The sequence below is a fragment of the Manacus vitellinus genome, unplaced genomic scaffold (assembly GCF_001715985.3).
Source record: "Manacus vitellinus isolate BGI_N305 unplaced genomic scaffold, ASM171598v3 scaffold_31_pilon, whole genome shotgun sequence".
Classification (NCBI taxonomy): domain Eukaryota; kingdom Metazoa; phylum Chordata; class Aves; order Passeriformes; family Pipridae; genus Manacus; species Manacus vitellinus.
In genome coordinates, this window is record NW_021940379.1 from 3,945,624 (window position 1) to 3,963,556 (window position 17,933).

A 17,933-nucleotide genomic window follows, 5' to 3' on the forward strand; every position below is an offset into this window, starting at 1 on the left:
CTCCCATGTTGTGTTTGTGCAGATACAGGAGACACGAAGGGGGTTGCAGGTGAGCTGCAGGAGGATGGCCCGGGTAACCCCTGTCCTGAGCAGGTGCCTGGAACAGCCTCCTCTGTGGCACTGGAGGGCAGTCGGTGTTCTGGTGGCCAAAGCCTGGTCCTGGCAGGCCACAGGGGCTGAATGTGATCTGCTGATGTGGTTCTCTTAAGCAGATCCAGCAGAATCTGTAACATCAGCAGGTTCTTGTCCCAGGAAAGCAGATCTGATTTTGTGGAGAGTGTCCTGGGCAGTGTGGCTGATTAGTGTTTTCCCAAGAGCTTCTGCCTCAGAATGCTCCTTTGAAAAGAAAGCTCTCCTAAGTTTGGCTCTTTCATCTTTTCCAGGTAGAAGGAAAGAAAGAAACTGTCTGGGATGAACAAAATCAATCCACAAACATAGATCTTCTTTGTCTGTGACATCTTTTACTGGCTTTATAATTTCAACTTCTTAGAGATTGATTATATTAAATTACAAATAATATGTTCCCCTTAGGAGGAATGAAACTATTTACCTTGTCTTAAGAGTTGCAAGCTCTTCTCTTGTTTCTGATGTAGTGTTTTGAGGATAAAAGTGGTGATCCTGTAAAGACTGAACATCAGTCCAATACTTTAACCTCAGTATTGTAGAGAAACCTTTCACACACACACACAGAAGGAAAAAATAATAAAGGAAAATGGATAGAAAGTGTGTTATAAAGGGTGCATGACAAACCCCTTAATTATATGCATTTCCATTTACAAAGTAGTTTCATCTTGGAATGTGTTAATCCACTCACTTTGCCATAAAAAATCAATTGTGTTGGAAAATGCTGGTAAGGATATTCTAAATAAAGACCAATTTCCTGCAGAACACAGTACAGTTCCTTGCTTATTTGGATTCAGTTCTCCACAAGTAAAGCTGTCCTATGGAGAAATGGACAATTAACATCAAGGTTGGATGACTGGTTGCTGAAAGGTGATGCTGACGATGGAAGAAAATGCTCAATCATTTAGTTTGAGAGAAAAATTGGACAGATCCATCTTATACACAAGGATAATGTTCTTTAATTGAGTTCTCTGGTGTTGTTCCTTCTTAGGGGTGACTCAGGGAAGCAAGACATCCCCTCTGCAATCTGCAGACAACAAAAGTGTGTCAGGTGATGACAGTACAGAACACACCCAACAGGTACATGCCTTGTGTTTCGCTCTGTCCTTTTCTGGGTGCTGGCTTTCTGATGGAAATATTGCAGTAAAACTGGTAGGCAAATCAAAGAGGTTCAGTGCAGAGCAAGGACTCAGAGCAGAACATTTGACAAGAACAGGAATTTCCATTCATAACCAGTGGTCTGTTGTGTCTACCATAGCCTCTGACACTGGAAATCAAGTGTTTCCAAAGCTGATGCTTTTTGTTGCTAGCTGAGTGATTTTTTTAGCATTTCATATATTTTATTAGTTTATTTGGACAACACTATGAAGATAATTGAGTTAAACTAATAGTTCTATCTCAGGCAAATATTTTCTTGCTGTTAAGGGGCGTGGTAGCAAACAGGAATAGTCATACGTCCTTTTTATTTTTTTGTTTCAGCTACAGGAACAGAAAGTTGACAAAGTGTGTTTCTACGTGGCTCTTGATGAAATTCCTGAAGGATTTGTGTCAGATTTTACTGTGTATTTTCTGAAAGACACCAAAGGTGTGTGCCCTGAAGAGCTGCAGGCTCAGTGTTTTTGGGTTTTGCGTGAAACAACAATTCTCATTGAGAAAATGTGGCTGAGATTCAGGATAGTGCATATCCAGCCTAATATACTGGGTAGGAGTACAGTCAGAATAGAACAGAAATCAGGAATGCTTGGTCATTTTATGGCAGTTCTGTGCAAGGTTTTCCTGATCTATCTGTAAAATAAGGGTTCAAATCAAGACCACTGTTTTTTTGAACAGAAAACCATTTTCTAACTCTCTGGCTGGATTGTCAAGGCTTAAACCCAGGTGGTGACACTGAAGTATTTTTCTGCCCTTTCTGAAGAAGCATCTGCACTATTAAACCCAGCATTTGTTTTGAGGGTGACTTGTATCAAACCTAGCAGTGTTTTACTGGAGTTCTAACTTATTATGGAAAGGGCTTTATGCTTTATGTTTTCTGTATAAAATAATTAGATTTATGCTAATTATTTGTGTACTAGAAAAAGTTGCTGAACCTAAGGACCTGACTGAAGCTAATAAGATTCTTCCTCAAGTGATAAAGTCTGGTATACTGACTGATGACACTGCCTTGATGCTAAAGGATGCCATCTCCCAGGTAAATGTGTTACAGCTCTTATACATGGAGTTTTGAGTGTTTCTAGGAGTGATTTGTCCCCTTAGTATTCTGCTGAGCATATGGACTATGCATAAGAAATACTATTATATAAGTGACCTTCATATGCCAAGAAGAAGTTTTTGTTAATCCTTGTCTGCTATTTTGTTTCCTAAATTGTTTGTAAAGATGTGGAGATGGGCATTATTTCATTGCCTTCCCCTATGTGAGAATCATTTAAGAGTGTGACACCAGACACCTTTGTGGCTGTGTCTGTATCTTCAGGGATTTCCATAAAGACCTTCTGGAGCTATTCCCCTGCAGAATATGAGGCAGAGAGAATGATGCCAAAGGGCTGAAATGGAAGGAGACACACTGAAATTAAATTTTAGAACAATGTCCAATGCTTAAGTGAATTTCTAGTAAAATGACTTCTTTTTTTCTGTGGCACCTTTTGAATTCTAGGTGTTTTCACCAGCTCTCTCCCATGGTCAGCAGCAGACTAAGGAAACTACCTTTCATTCAGATAGTGAAAACACAGATTCTGAAGAAATGAATTTACCTGAGTCTGACCTTGCAGAAAAGAAAGAACAGGCTGTGGAAAACTCTGATACTTCAGTGAGGAATGAAACTATACAACAAAGAAAAGGTGAGTGTTCTGCCTCTGCAGCACTGTGGGGATTAGATCTCATGGCATTAAAGAGGTTTAGCATCCCTTCTCTCACAGGGACTGCTGCCATTCCATTTTCCAGGAATATACATTTGTTTGCATTGTGTTAACTGCTAAAAAAATGAGTCTGTTTTGCCCTGTCCTCAAGCAGGCAGAGCAGGTTACCTGTCCTCAGGTAGCCAACAAGAGGGAAGGCAAAGGCCATTCCAGTGGTGCCACGTTACCAATGCTGTTGGAACAAGACAGTTCCTTCTGTGTGCATTTTCTTTCAATAGGAGATATTGAACTGGAGATGCCAACTGTAAATCTGGATGGAGAAGTGCCTGTTCTTGCCTCAGTTCCATCAGTGGTTCAATCTCTGGAAAGTTGTGCAATGACCTGGCAGAAATTAATATCCACAGTTCTGAAGGAACAACTGAAAAAGGTTCCACAGGTAACGTTGCCTATAACCCCAGGATGATTTTACTGCTGGAGACTTTGCTTCCTTCCCCCATAAGACTCTCTTTGAATGGTTTGTGTTAATTTTTAATTCCTCTTCATGTTTGCTTGTTGGAAAACCATTTACTAATTGATGAAAAGTAGAAAAAAAGTAGTGAGGAACTATGTGGCTCTGGGAAGTAGAATATAAATAGAATATAAAGTAACTCAGTGCAGATCCTACCCACACAGGATAACTAAGGGACTTCTGTTATCTACTCTTCTAAAGAGCCATGAAATACTAAAAGCTGCAGTGATTTTTTTTTTAAATAGACAGCTATATTTTTGATTGAAAAAAGTAATCTCAAACAAAAAAGTTCCAATTTTAAGATTCTGATTCAGCAAACACATATATGACTAATACAATTAAAAATACTGTGGGATTTTATGTCTGTAAAGTTACCTGTGCATAAACTTTTGGACTCTCCAGCTCCAGCTCAGGGATATATTCCCCATGAGCAGTTCCCTTCAGTGTGTGTAGAAGTCTTGATTTCAAGGATCTTCTGTCTGGGTTTTTGCGTGGTTGAGTCATATCAGATTTGTCTCAGCATAAAACATATCAAAAACAAAGAACAAATATAGTCCTGGTTATAAGTTTTCACTCTTGCCTAATAGTAATTTGGATCTTTTTATTTGTTTCCACACTGCTTGTAGGGTGATGGTGCACTTGCAGAGATTGACCTCTGGCGTAAAAAAACCGCAGCTTTAAGTGATCTTGCTGAGCAGACAAAGCTTCCAGAGGTGAAAAAAGTCTTGGAAATATTACAAGAAGCTGAATCTGAGTGTGTTGGAGATTTACAGATAGTCTTGAGTGACCTCAGAAAATATCACATGGAAGCTCTGGATAACGTTAAGTTTCTTTCAGCCCTCGAGCGCCATTTGCAGGTACGTGAACTTGAGAAAAGTCGGTGGAGTTTGAGCTGTAGTTACCTGAGTTTGGTTTCTCTGTTGGTGTAATCACCTCTTGTTTAAATTTTTACTTTTTATCAGCAATAAAGGTGTACTCTAGATTAATAAAATATATTTAATTAAAAAGAAGATTTGCTTATTTTGTTTGAGTTACAGTCGTTTTAATATTTGGAAGCCCAGAGCTGTGAACACTTTGTTTGTAAATCCAGCCTTGGGAGAATTTGATAGTGTAGCTGAATTGGGGAAAACAAAGATTTCTGTACCCCATTTTTGAAGTAATTTCTACCAAAATTGCAGCTGATGTCTCAGTGTTTAAGTTTTACTGAAAACCGTCTGAACATCCAAATAAAGAGTTGAGCCAAAATCCGTCTGGGGACAGCTTTTACAATAAAGAGACTATTAATAAGACAGGACATAAAAAGCATTTGGAGCAAAAGGTGCAGATTTGCACATCCTTAACCATGGGTGTTATTGAGGCACCAGGGTTATTTATTTAATAATGTCACAGACTTAACTTCAGGCATCTATGGAATAAATACTGGTTTACTGAATATGAATTTATGTGTTTTCATGGCATCTTATTCTCAATATGCTTTTCACAGAATTTAGCATATGGCACTGGGGCTGATGTTGTCCTGAACACAATTCCCTCCCTGCTCAATGCCCTGAAGATGGTGTGGGTTATGTCCCGACATTACAACAAGGATGAGCGGATGGTTCCCCTCATGGAACGAATTGCCTGGGAAATTTCCACAGCAGTGTGCAGATTTTTGGATCTGCACACACTGTTTGAGTAAGTACTGCATTCCTGTTTAACTAGGCTGCATTTATTAAAAGCTTTGCTTGTTTTATATCAAGTGCAATCGATAACACTTTCATCAAATAGGGGCCAGCATTTTTCAGCCATCTGAAGTTGTATTGTAAGATCAATTAAAAGTCAATTTATTTTGTAATTTTCATAAATTACTAAACCAGCCCTGAAGAAATAGTTGCTTGTCCTCTTTTGTCTCAAAAGGACACAAAACAATGAGACAAATATAAATACAGTGGTAAAAAAAGTGGCATAAATACAATAAAAATCAGTCCTGAAATAGTATCTCCTTTCAAAATCATGCTGAAAATGATAAGTTATGAATTTTTCCTAGATTTTATATAATTAGAAGCTGCTAAACTGGGGTATATTAATCCAGCTGAGATATAATTTTTTATCTATAGTATTTCTATCTATAGTATCTTAACTGTGTTGATTTGATTAATAGAGAAGATAGAGCTGCAGCAAAAAAGAAAATAACAGAAGGCAAAAGCATTCTTGAACAATGGAAGAAATGTTACTTTACTACTTGTGCCCAAGTTGAAGAGTCGGGGAGCGAACGATACTGGAAATTTGACGTGAAACGTTTCTTTGAAAAAACAGATTATATGGCTGCAGTCTGCCAAGATCTGTATGATATTTTTCAGGTAGTGATATAGACAATAAACAAAGGAATCGTGTGATCTTATTCTGTACAGGAGATTCTTTTGTACTGTAGGTCTTGACTTGTTAACAGCATTTAGTTGTGTGAGTGGGTTTGTGTTTAAGACCTGAGAGGTGCCTCTGATTCCAACAAAATGGCATTTAATGCTGGGGATGGAATGACTTCTCCAGGTGCTGGTTGAGGAAGGATGTTACTGGGCATGTGTTATGAACTTAAAGACTTGCAGCAACTGTTTCACAGATTTGCAGTTTTCGTGGGTTGCTACCTTAATGAGATGATAAAATACCAGTTACATATACTATAATATCAAATTTGGCCACCTGTGAATCTGTGAAGTGGTTGCAGAATCACATATGAATGGAGAGATGCTGTGTTTAGGCTAATTTAAGTCAGGGTAATTAGCAATGTGGTCCATCAATGAACTGCATATGTAAAAACTGTGGAGTAAAAAGGAGTAAGAACTGAGTATTATCTGTTGTAACAACTGAAATGTTGGGCCTGTAGAGTGTTGGTTTTCTTTTTAGTGTCTTGTATTAAAATATAGGAAATGTAAATCACAGCACAAATTGATCATTTGCTGACTGGTTTATATTTTTTAAAGGAAAAATTAACAGAAAAATGTGTTAGATGGCAGAAAAACATAATAAAAGAAAGGTTTCTAGTATGTTCTTCTGAATTAACAGGTCACTGAAGAGCTTTACAATATATTTATTCCTGAGCTGACAACTGTGACAGAGAATCCAAAGCGTATTGAGGCACTACTGAGAGAAGTAAATGGACTGACTAGTCCTATGAAAGAGCTGAAATTTGACCCTCTGAGCATTAGAAATGCACGTAGATGGAAATCTGTTATGAGAGAATTTAGAGAAGAAGTTTCAGTAAGTACCATATACTGTGATTCCCATAAAATAGTAAAATTATGCTTGACTACTATTATCAAAAAATGTTTTCACTTTGCCTCCCTTTCTTGGTTTTGCAAGATGAATCTCTAAGTGACAGGATTTCTTGGCTTTCTTCCTTTGTTTAGACTACTGAAGAAAAGATCAACAAATTTATTGATGAATCTTTTAAGACCCTTCGATCAGCAGAAGCTGCATTTGACATGCTGGTAAAGTTCAAACACATCCAGACTCGTGAAAATGTTAATGAGCACTTGATGCTGAAGTTCAGTGATGTTTTGGACCACTACTGCAAAGAGGTATTTAATTTAGGGATTTCTTATGTAATACATGAAGCTCTTTAGCAACTGAAAATCATCAGTCTTTGTATATGTCTAAATACCTGTGTAGTGTCATTTACTGTCTGAAATTACAAAATAAACATAATAATTGCTCTCCCTTTTTTGGAGCTGGTTGGAGAAATAGTCTGGTTAATTTGCTGAAAGGGTTGTGCACATCTATACATGTGAGGCACTGTCTGGGAACTGGAAGGCACTTGCATGTGCTCTGAATGCATCAAAGCTTGTGACTATTCCATCACCTTGTGAACAGCAGTTCAACGGGAGACCTTCCTGAGAAAATTCACCTTTCCTACCCTACAGCTTTCTTGTGCTGGACAAGTTCATGGTGTGACCAAAAGGTGTCAGAGATCAACCCCGAGGGCAGAAATAGTTTCTGACATGTGTGTTGGAAAGCTTTTCATGTCAGTGTTTCTCTTGATATTTCAAAGAACATTGACTTTAATGATAAATTGTGATTTTACAGAAAATGCTGCCATAATAGTATTTCCTCAAGGTAGAGAAAGGAAGACAAAAGAATTGTTTTTATCCTGCTGCTGGAATTAGCTTCAGACTGATTAGCTGTGTTCCAGATAGTGACCATTGAACAAACAGTGGAGAAATGGGTCTATGCAATGTTTTATTTTCTTCTAGGTTGAACATGTTAAGCAAATCTTTCTTCAGAACCTCAAGGATCCACCTCTGTACAAGAATCACCCTCCCGTGGCTGGAGCAATATTCTGGTCCCGCTCCCTTTTCTATCGGATCAAACACACCATTATCCGATTCCAGGAAGTAGAGGAGTTGCTTGCTAGTGAACGTGGACAGAAAGTATGTTGGCTCCTTTGATGTTTGATGAAGGAAGAAATACTTTCCTGATACACTTTTTTTGGAGATGTTAAAGTGCTCCTATGTGTGGGGAATTTCCAAGTCTTTGCAATGTGTTAGTTGTGAAAAGCTGGTTAGTTGTGAAAATCACTGTTTCCCAGGGAGACAGTGATGGACTCAATGTCAGAATTCAAGATCCCAAATTTTTCAGTGCCTGCATTAATTACAAGGCATTACTTGTCCTCTTGTCTAATAAAAAACAGAAACCATATCAAGCCACCCTATTAAGGCAGGTTAGTTGGTCTTTAAAATGATTTACAGAGAGTTTTCCTTTCTAGGTAAAACAAATATATCTTCAAGTTGCCAAGAAGATGAAAGAGTATGAAGATCAAAAATACAAGGAGTGGAGAGAGAGGACAGAACACATTGTCCCACAGTTACTGAAAGATAATCTGCTGACTGTCATCACTGTGGGGGCTGCAACAAATGTTCATCCAGAGACTTCTGAGCAGGTGAGATCTGGGAAAAGGGTGTACCAGTCTTCTCTGTGGAAAAGAACTGAAACCTACCTGATGGTCAGCGAGAATTTTCTAAAAACAGTATTTTAAACACAGATTTTGAAAGGAAAATTTCAAAAGTTCTGAGCTCAGAATTGTTTGTGGCCCTTTGGAAGACATAGTTCCTGAATCACCTGGCAACTGAATGAATGTTGTTTCTCTGGGTGTTCTTCTGTGCTATAGTTTAAATATATATATATTTAGGTTTTGGTACAGCATCTTTAGGACATTGCAACATAACTTGGGACTGAAGTTATGTAGAGGCAGGTTCCCAGCAGGGATCATACAGAATCCAGTTCTTACTAAACTTGTCTGACTGAATTTCCCCTGGGATTTCTGTTGTAACTGGTTGCAGCAATATGTACACAGAGGTGATTTGGTTTGTTTCTTGTAATTGGCTTTCACTGAAGAGGTAGTTGTGTGTAATTCCTGAAACAGGAGTGCTGAGGCTGCTGTAGAATTTTAAAGGCATTTTCACAAGCTCTGGATGTCAGTCATTCTGACTTTTCCCTGCTGCCTGATGAAATGTCTCCAAGAACTCACCTTTACCTTGTAACAGATTGGTGCTCATCTCCTTTCTGCTGCTCTTTCTTGTGTTGCAGAGCTCTGTAACAGAGGAGTCTGTCACCACCAAGAAAAGTCTCTGCTTTGCAGTGAATTTTTCTCCCATACTCCAAGAGATTATCATTGAAACAAACTACATGGAACAACTGGGGCTTCCAGTCCCAGAAATAGCGAGATACGTGGCATTGCAGGAAGACAAATATGTTAGGTAAGGCTGTAACAGAATATCTGCTCACATACAGACTTATGGCAGCATTTCAAGTGGTTTCACTCCAAACCAGAATGGGCCCTGAGTCATCAAATCTTGGAAAGATGAGGGCTCTCAGTGACTTTTTTTGTAAGGGTACAATTACTAATGGCCATGTTGCACTGATAAGCTTTTCTCTGGCACTGGCTGCATTCTTTACTCTGTAGAACTGTTATACAAATTAACATCTTGTCAAAATAATTTGTTTTGCAATCAGTTGTTGCTACCATTCAGATTTCATTTAAATTTACTGTTGCTTTCTTCCTGTACAGCCTTGAATAAGTCAGTTGTATCCAAATTATCACAGGCATTTACACACAGATGTGCTGATAAGATCCTTAACTGGATATTAAAGTTCACCTGTTGAGTTCACTTATGTGGCTGAGGCTGCCTCAAAAGCTTTCTGAGCTGGGGCAGGAGAGGTTTGTTCAGCTGTTGTTGGAGCCATATGAAACTCTTCTTTTGTTTTCAGTGGGAAATGAATTGCATTTATAATCGTTACATATTCACTGGTTAGTCCCGCAAATTTTGCTTTATTTTGAAGTCTGAATGGAATGATGGAAGTGCTCTGCTCTTTGATGGAGGTCAGAGCTGTATTTCAAGAAAATCATCATATTATGATGTTGTTGTGTTTCTTCTCTTTAGGTATACAAGTAGATTGAAAAACATGCTGGGTTGTTATCACAAATTAATGGAAACACTGAATGAAGCAGAAACCAAACTTCTTGATAACTATATCCAAGAACTTCGGAGAATATTGAAATCAGGACACAAAAGACTCACATGGAACTCCTTAGGTAATGGAGATACTATTTTAAACTGGCCTTAGACACTGATTTTCAGTTAAAAAATCTCCTCAGTTCTGCAACCTACTTTTTATGTCATATGACAGCAATGTATCCCTAAGTGATACATCCTATTGCCACAGTCGAGGCAGAGTAGCAGATGAGACAAACTCTGATCCAGGAGGGTATTTCCTGTGTTTTTATTATATTTAAAACACTGGAGATGGTTAGAAACCCTTAGATAAGAGCTGTAAGGGAGTTAGATTAAGGATTAGGTGAGAAAACATCTAATCTATCTTTCTGCAGAACCTTGGGTTCATTCTGAGAGATAAACCACATCTGATCATAGCAATTTTGATGCATTGGTAAAATGTTTGTTAGAAGAGAAAAAACCAAATGGTTGTGATTTGTTTCAAGGTATTGGTGAATTTATTTTCCAATGTACACAAACCATTGAGAAGCTTGAGTTACTTGTCCATCAGATTCATAATATTTCTGAAGACATAAGCAGCAAACTTCTGTTCATAGAATCAGCAAATCTCTTCAAGCTTCCACTTTCAAAAAATGGTGATGAACTTCCTGGTAAGTTCCCAGATCTGTCACTTGAATGAGTGAGTGATGGATCAAATTTCTTTCAACACTTTCTAAGTTGTAAAAAGGTTGCTCTCACATCTAATGGTTGGTATTAAATAATTGAATCCATATAAAATCAGAGGGCTGAAATATTAATAAATTAATCATTAATAAGTGAAGATATTTTTTCAGTATAGAGATCAATTTCATGTTCACAAATAAAGCCCAGCTGATTATTCCAGTGTATAAATCTGTTACATCTTTTGCAGTTAATAATGCTTTTTTTTGTATCTGTTGCAGAAGCAAAAGAATTTTTTGACTATATTAAGTGTGAAAGAGCAAAAGATGTGGCACACATCGTTAGAAAGTATTCTGAAATTCCACCATTGCTAATAGAAGTGGAAGGACAAGTTGCCAATACAAACACTGGCAAATCTCCAAAATTAACTTCCTATTATGCATACTGGGAAAATAGGATTTATCAGGTGTTGACACAGTTAATTGTGAAGTAAGTAAATTGTTTGCTTTAATGGATTTCCAATCTTTCATCTTCAGATTTCCCTGGATCTGTTGATCAGTGTGTGTGTAGTGACATTGTTTGAACACCTCAGTGACTTACAGTTTGTGACAGATTTGTATTTGTACAGGTTTTTTTCCTGTGAAGAACAGAGAACTGATAACAAGGTACAGGAGAAACCCAACCAATATTGGCATATTTTTGGCAGAAGAGAGAAATAAGATACATTTCCTGCAATGTGTGTAGTTGCACATCCCTGGTTTATTTCTAAAACCAAGGTTTTGTTTTACTAAAGAACACAATTTTGAGAACTTGGTGTCTGGGTGCCTGATGCCTCCCTGTCCTGCAGGGGACACCAGGACAAGAACAAAGGTTTGTTGGGTTTTACTTCACCTGTTCTGCAGTGGCTGAGGCCAAGGAGGTTCTTGTAGCAAGATATTATGTAAAGGCTTCTATTATAAACAAGATATTGTTGCAATAGAGCATTGCAGGGTTATAAAAACCTCCCAGCCACCTCTACTTCCCATGATCCATGTCTTTGTAATCTGGGCCATGCTCAGGTGACTTTGTTGTGCTTTCTTGTCAGGGCTTTCACAGAGGAGTTGACAAAAGTCTCAGGATCCTTTTGCACCAGGGCGTCCCCATTCATTCCTTCTGCCAGTTTCTTTAATCAAGCTTTTGTATTAAATCAATTTAGTGGGATAATGTTGCTCCCAGACCCATCAGTGTTTCCAGCTGAAGTTGGTGGTGGCTGATTTCAGACAGCTCAGTTTGCAGATCTGAGCACACAGCTGATAATTGCAGTCTCTGTTGGGCATTTCCATGGGGGCAGCACCTGATTATTTCTGTCTTTGACACTATTTTTTTCCTTTCCTAGGAATTTACAGGCTTTTAATGCAGCTATTCTTGCAAATGTGCCACTGTTACAAATAAAAGCTGTTTTCTCTGTTCCTGAGATCACCTTTCAACCCAGTGCCAGCGAGATTGACAAAATGGTGGCACAGTCCATCCAAGACTGTGTTGAGGTCACTAAGGTGATTTTTGATAAAGATTTTTTTTGTTGCCAGAGTTTACTTGTGATTATAGTGAGCCAGTCTTGCTTTATGTTTGGGCAAGCATAAATGTCAATAGGAAGATTCATATTGCTTTATCTTGAAATCAAAATATCCAGTACATTGTCCTAATTTTACAAACTGATGACAAGGAAAAAAAACACCTATAAAACGTTATGCAATTTATACTCAGGCAAAATTATCTATTACATTTAGCAGTTTTGCCAGTGTAAGGACATGATTTGGTTCTATAACTCAGCACACATCAGAAGGAAACACTTTTCAGATTGCACTGCAGATGTTGCTTTCTGATGAATGAATAAGCTGGTGGAATAAGGAAAGTGAGTATCCTCCTCTACATTACATTTCTCCTTAAAAGCAGCAGAAAAACAGTTCAGGAAATGTTGGAGAAGGGCATCTAGGACACATCTAGGACAGTAAATATCTAGAAATATGCAGCTTGCTGGCAATGATGCACCAGTATTTTCCTGCATAAATACTGAACTGCTTTCCTGAAAAGAAGCCAAATATTGTGGCAGTGTCCTTGCCCTATGCTGATGGAGAAATGATTCCACCTGAAATGAATTAGGTTAGGTGTGCTTCCTATGCTCAGATTTGCTCTTCTGCTCCAGTTCTGTATCCAGCCTGTTTGATCCAATACTTTTTTCTCTCTGTCCTACTGTATTGTGGCTCAGCAGAGATTTTAGAAGCAGGTTGAGTAATGCATGGAAAGGTTTTGTTAGGATGAAATTAACTCTTCTCAAGTTGATGGGAATGTGTAATTCTCTCAGAAAAACAATTGATTTGAGAAATAATTCACTCCACTTCCTATACTATGTCCTAAATAATGGTGAATCTCTTCACCAAAAGGGTTATCAAGTGCTGGCACAGGCTGCCCAAGGAAGTGGTGGAGTCACCATTCCTGGAGGGATTTAAAAGATGTGTAGATGTGGCACCTGGGGACATGGGTTAGTGGGGGTCTTGACAGTCCTGGCTTTTCAACCTGAATGATTCCATGAATGATTTCACTAAAATGACTCTACAAGGTAACTTTTTCAACCCTGTCTTAAAAACTCCAGCACTTTGTGCGGTGGATGCATGGCACGTGTATCGAGTGCCCTCCTCAGCACGTCAGGAAAGATGAAGTTGTCATTTTCAGCTTCTACAGTGACGTCTCCCAGAGCCCCCTGATGATTGAACAGGCTGTTCTAATCACTCACAATGTCCACAAAGTCCTGGCTTCTCTCAGCAAGTATTTGAACCAATGGAACAGGTACGAGCCGCTGTGGAAATCAGACAAAGGCACAGTCCTGGAGAGGCTGGCTGCAGAAAAGCCTGCTTGTGTCACCTTTGATGAACAGTTGCAGTTCTATATGAGGGTAGCTCAGGAAGTGACTCAACAGCCCTTGATTAAAGATGAACAATTTATCAGGCTTCAGCTGGCTCCTTTAGCCTTCACAGTGCAGGAGAATGCTAAAGGCTGGATGCTTTCACTTGGGAAGTTGCTTAATGAGTCAGCAAGAGAGGAGCTTGTCATGCTGAGGGATGAGATTCAGGTAAGTGTTTTCAGTTTGGTTTTTTTGTTATCTTTATCACATAGACTGAAAATGAATCTGCATGTTATTTGCTTGTATTTTTTGTTTGACTCATTATTATAATTCGCCTAATTGCTTTGTCCGTGTTGATTCTGGAAATTATCTTTACTTTTTACAGAGATTATCAGAGAATCTTAATAAACCTCTCGATACCCTGGACAATTTCAGAGTTGTCCTTAGCACGTTTGTAGAGATCAGAGGCATGTCCTTCGAGGTGGAGCTGAACTATTTGGACATCCTGGAGAGATACCGAACTCTTGCATTGTACAATATTCCAGTAAGTGCATGTCTCATCAAACAGCTCAGATTTGAGCTAAGGGCACAAATGCCTCACATGTGAATGAATAAATGTTTTCATTTTAAGACATTTGACAGACTTACAGTATCTAAGGGATGTCTGGAGATTGTCTAGTCTCCCCTTCTCAAATCAACATGTCCTCTTTAAAATGGACATATGGCATGTGTTTAAATCTGATTGAGGTCACTTCAGTACTGGTTTTGTGTTTTGCAAATTTATAAAGTCACATACTTTCCTGTGGCTCCTTATTTCTTGTTTGTTCTAGGTAGCTAAAGAAGAGCAGGAGAAGGCTGACAAGATTAGGGAAGAGTGGGAGACTCTTGTCCTGGAAGCAGCACAACTCAATCGCAACATGGATCGTAAAGGAGGTGCAAAAGAAACATTCACAAAGGTAATCTTCATAATTAATACTGTAAAACAGATTCCACAGAAATGGAAAGGAACACAATTTAAACACTGTTTTTTTTTAGGTTACACAACAACAAATTAAGGACTACAGCAAAGAGACAGAAGATTTCTTTCAGAAACTCATTACTGAGGGGCCTGGTTCTGTTGGGGATGATCTTGATAAAGGTAAATGGATTGATGTGTGTGAAGTGATGTCTTGAAAATATTAGTCTTTGGATAATTCAAATTTTATGTAAAGCAAGGAAATTGTGCTTTCCTTATTAACATCCAAACTCCTCAACCAGGAATGTGAATGTTTTTAATCCTAGAACTTCTTCAGACTGCATGCAAATGCTGTCTTATTTATTTCCCATGAATCCAGGGATTATTTATCTAGAAAAATTCCTCTCCTTTCCCAGGATTGGAACTCATGGCCCATTTTGATAAAGAATTGGAGAGACTGGAAAAAAAGTATCGGGAACTGGGCAGTGCTGAGAAACTTTTAGACTTGCCAGCAACAGTGTACCCGGACTTGATGAAAGCACAGAATGATGCAAAAGGTCTAAGGCAGGTCTATGAGATTTATGCATCACAAAAAGTGAGTATCACACTATGTCTGCATGGGCACACAGAAAGGGGGGAGAGAGGAAGAGACTGCATTGTCCTCTGGTTACTGTCCACTCTGTTCAAAGCCTGTGCATGAAATAAACTGTGCCCTGTAATTGGCCATCACTGTGAATTAATTTGAATGATATTAGTGCAGCACTAACAGTGTCTCCACAGAACCAAACACATTCTCTTATCAGATAGGAACAGACTTCTCCCTGCCCCTAGTAATTATTGGATGGCACTTCTTTACTGCATGAGTCTCCTGATCATTTCAGTGGAACTGCTTTTGGATATAGTATGTGCGCAGGTGACAATGGGTATCTCAGGCTTTAACTAGTTTTTAAGAAGTTTTATTTTTCCAAAATTAAAATGCCCTATAAAGTATGCTCTTAAGGATGCTTTTCCTGTTCTCCATATTATGAATCTGTCTTGGACACAAGCCTGTCTCTTCCTCTGTTTGTAAAATATTAACACAATTACATCTGCATCCTGACTGTCATCTCTAGATCCTACTGTGGTGAAAAGATTGGTTTTTTTGGAGGGGGGTCAAAATATGATTTTTTTTCCTTCCCAGGCAGCTAAAGAGGAATGGTCTCAGACACTCTGGATAAACCTGAATGTCCAGGTTCTCCAGGAGGGAATCGACGGGTTTCTCAAAGCCCTCCGCAAGCTGCCCAGGCCAGTGCGCAGCATGGCAGTGGCTGTGCAGCTGGAAACCAAAATGAAGGCATTTCGAGACTCCATTCCTTTGCTGCTTGACTTGAAAAACGAAGCTTTAAGAGAAAGGTTTGCTTTGATTTATTGAAAACCAATATTTTATGCGTTTTGTTAGAACTTTTAATTTCCATTACTGGGGTCATGCCATGTCCTGGAGTTTGGAACTTTGCTTTCTGCTTAATGAATGTGTATGATAGCATCCAAGTGACTGCAATGACTGGGATACTTTATGTATTCAAAGTATTAGTTCTTGTTTAAACAATGGCGTGCTAAACATGGTTTCATTATTAGATGTTAAATTACAGGGTTTTTTTTTTATTGTATCTGGTGGTTGGTACAATTGATGTGTCAATTTAAAACAGGCATTGGCAAGATCTTATGGAGAGAACAGGAACAAAGTTTGAAATGAAAACAGAAACATTCACTTTGGAGAACATGTTTGCTATGGAACTTCACAAACATAAAGGTATTATCAGTGACATTGTTGGAACTGCTGTTAAGGAACTCAGCATTGAGAAGGTAATGTATTAAATTATAAAATCATAATAAAATTAGGCAAGGATGACAACAATCTGAGTTTTATTTGAGATTTTTAAGTTGTCATGACAGCAAGTTTGGCCATCTTCAGGTAGCTGCCATGATGGAACTGATGACAACTGAGATCAATAGCTCTGTTAAGAAGCTCCCACATGGCACAGAACCCCAGCAGTATTGCCTTGGCAGCAGTATATTGAATTTCTGTTATTACAATAAGCAAGTTTGTCCTATGAAAAAAGGATCTGAAGTGGGATCCATTCTGTTGCCCTCATCATGTTTTGAAATAGACCCTTCTTTACAAACCAGAGTTAGAAAATCTCTGCAAAAATGTTGCTGAATTAATTGTTACATTTTTTTGCTTAAGATTATAGTTCTCCAGTTTTTGAAGATTAAAAGATGCATCATTTATGCTCACATGCAGGGATTGAAGGAAATAATAGATACATGGGAACAGATGAACTTCACTGTACTAGAATACATCAAAGGCACTGAGAAGCGAGGCTTTATTCTGGGACCCTCAGAGGAAATTTTAGAGATTCTTGATGACAACAATGTCAGCCTTCAGAGTGTTTTGGGCAGTCGATTTGTGGGGCCTTTCCTTTCAACTGCTCGCCAGTGGGAAAAAACTCTGTCATTGATTAGTGAAGTAACTGAGGTAGGAGGAAAGTGCTGGACTAAATAATTAATTTTTATTATGTATGATCAGAATTTTCTGTTGTATTTTTCTTTCTCTGATGATAACATTTGATTCTTAGATCTGGATAGCGGTTCAGAGAAAATGGATGTACCTGGAGAGCATCTTTGTTGGTGGAGATATCAGATCACAGCTTCCAGAGGAAGTAAAAATATTTGACAGAGTAGACAAAATGTTTAAAGAGGCAAGTGATTGACTTGTGATCAGCATAATTTTTTAGTGCATTTTGGTTCCCATTCCATGGTTATTTATGGTCTTGTGTGTCATGTGTAACACTGAGAATGGTATAATTAATTGAATATGAGATTGGGGAACCCAGGAATTTGTGTTTTACTTCACATCTGTCATAATCAGAAGACTTCTCCTGATTTAGCTAAGGCAGGCAGAGGTGTGGTCCTTGGCTGGCAACATGGGGTAGGCAGAATCTCCTTTTCCTTTCATTGGATACATCTTTTTACCTTTACCTTTATAATAAGAGGCTTAGATGTGTTTCTAGAGATTGAGGACCTACATACATGCTGAAAAGGCTTTCCTGCTTCTTGCCACTGTTCCCACACTGAACACATACTCCCAGTATGAACATGAGTTACTTTTCTGTTTTCCATCTGCAAAACTGGGAGAGTACTGTGAATCTGAAACACAGTGTTTGATCATACCTTGAAGTACCACTGTGTGCAGTCAGGTATTTGCTTATGCTGGCATGGCTTGGGATATAGACTTGTCTTGCTTACACTTGTTTTTACAGTTGTATCTCCATAAACACACTACCTTCATGTTTTCATCCAGCCCTGCAGCAACAGAAACCATGTTTTAAAACCTTTGATTCACTTCTGTAAGAACCTGCACTACTTGTGCTGCTTGTGTGCTTTGTCACTAATTAAATATAGTTTAGTGTAATCTATTGCTGTTCAGTGTTTT

General features: G+C 38.5%; 1 protein-coding gene across 1 annotated transcript in view; it reads left to right on the forward strand.

The window, feature by feature from the left end:
• The first annotated feature begins 1,605 nt into the window (after nucleotides 1-1,605).
• DNAH10 (dynein axonemal heavy chain 10) overlaps nucleotides 1,606-17,933 on the forward strand; it is a 49,973-nt gene continuing 33,645 nt past the window's right edge. Inside the window, exons 1-25 of the mRNA XM_025895489.2 lie at nucleotides 1,606-1,708; nucleotides 2,196-2,311; nucleotides 2,774-2,957; nucleotides 3,254-3,411; nucleotides 4,110-4,340; nucleotides 4,967-5,157; nucleotides 5,624-5,822; nucleotides 6,523-6,717; nucleotides 6,867-7,037; nucleotides 7,710-7,886; nucleotides 8,222-8,395; nucleotides 9,043-9,212; nucleotides 9,897-10,048; nucleotides 10,454-10,618; nucleotides 10,910-11,117; nucleotides 12,004-12,160; nucleotides 13,258-13,734; nucleotides 13,892-14,050; nucleotides 14,337-14,462; nucleotides 14,542-14,644; nucleotides 14,878-15,056; nucleotides 15,642-15,853; nucleotides 16,147-16,303; nucleotides 16,743-16,976; nucleotides 17,077-17,199. Coding sequence (XP_025751274.2) covers nucleotides 2,288-2,311; nucleotides 2,774-2,957; nucleotides 3,254-3,411; nucleotides 4,110-4,340; nucleotides 4,967-5,157; nucleotides 5,624-5,822; nucleotides 6,523-6,717; nucleotides 6,867-7,037; nucleotides 7,710-7,886; nucleotides 8,222-8,395; nucleotides 9,043-9,212; nucleotides 9,897-10,048; nucleotides 10,454-10,618; nucleotides 10,910-11,117; nucleotides 12,004-12,160; nucleotides 13,258-13,734; nucleotides 13,892-14,050; nucleotides 14,337-14,462; nucleotides 14,542-14,644; nucleotides 14,878-15,056; nucleotides 15,642-15,853; nucleotides 16,147-16,303; nucleotides 16,743-16,976; nucleotides 17,077-17,199 — 4,326 coding nt within the window. The 5' untranslated portion in view covers nucleotides 1,606-1,708; nucleotides 2,196-2,287. The remainder of the gene's footprint in view (nucleotides 1,709-2,195; nucleotides 2,312-2,773; nucleotides 2,958-3,253; nucleotides 3,412-4,109; nucleotides 4,341-4,966; nucleotides 5,158-5,623; nucleotides 5,823-6,522; nucleotides 6,718-6,866; nucleotides 7,038-7,709; nucleotides 7,887-8,221; nucleotides 8,396-9,042; nucleotides 9,213-9,896; nucleotides 10,049-10,453; nucleotides 10,619-10,909; nucleotides 11,118-12,003; nucleotides 12,161-13,257; nucleotides 13,735-13,891; nucleotides 14,051-14,336; nucleotides 14,463-14,541; nucleotides 14,645-14,877; nucleotides 15,057-15,641; nucleotides 15,854-16,146; nucleotides 16,304-16,742; nucleotides 16,977-17,076; nucleotides 17,200-17,933) is intronic.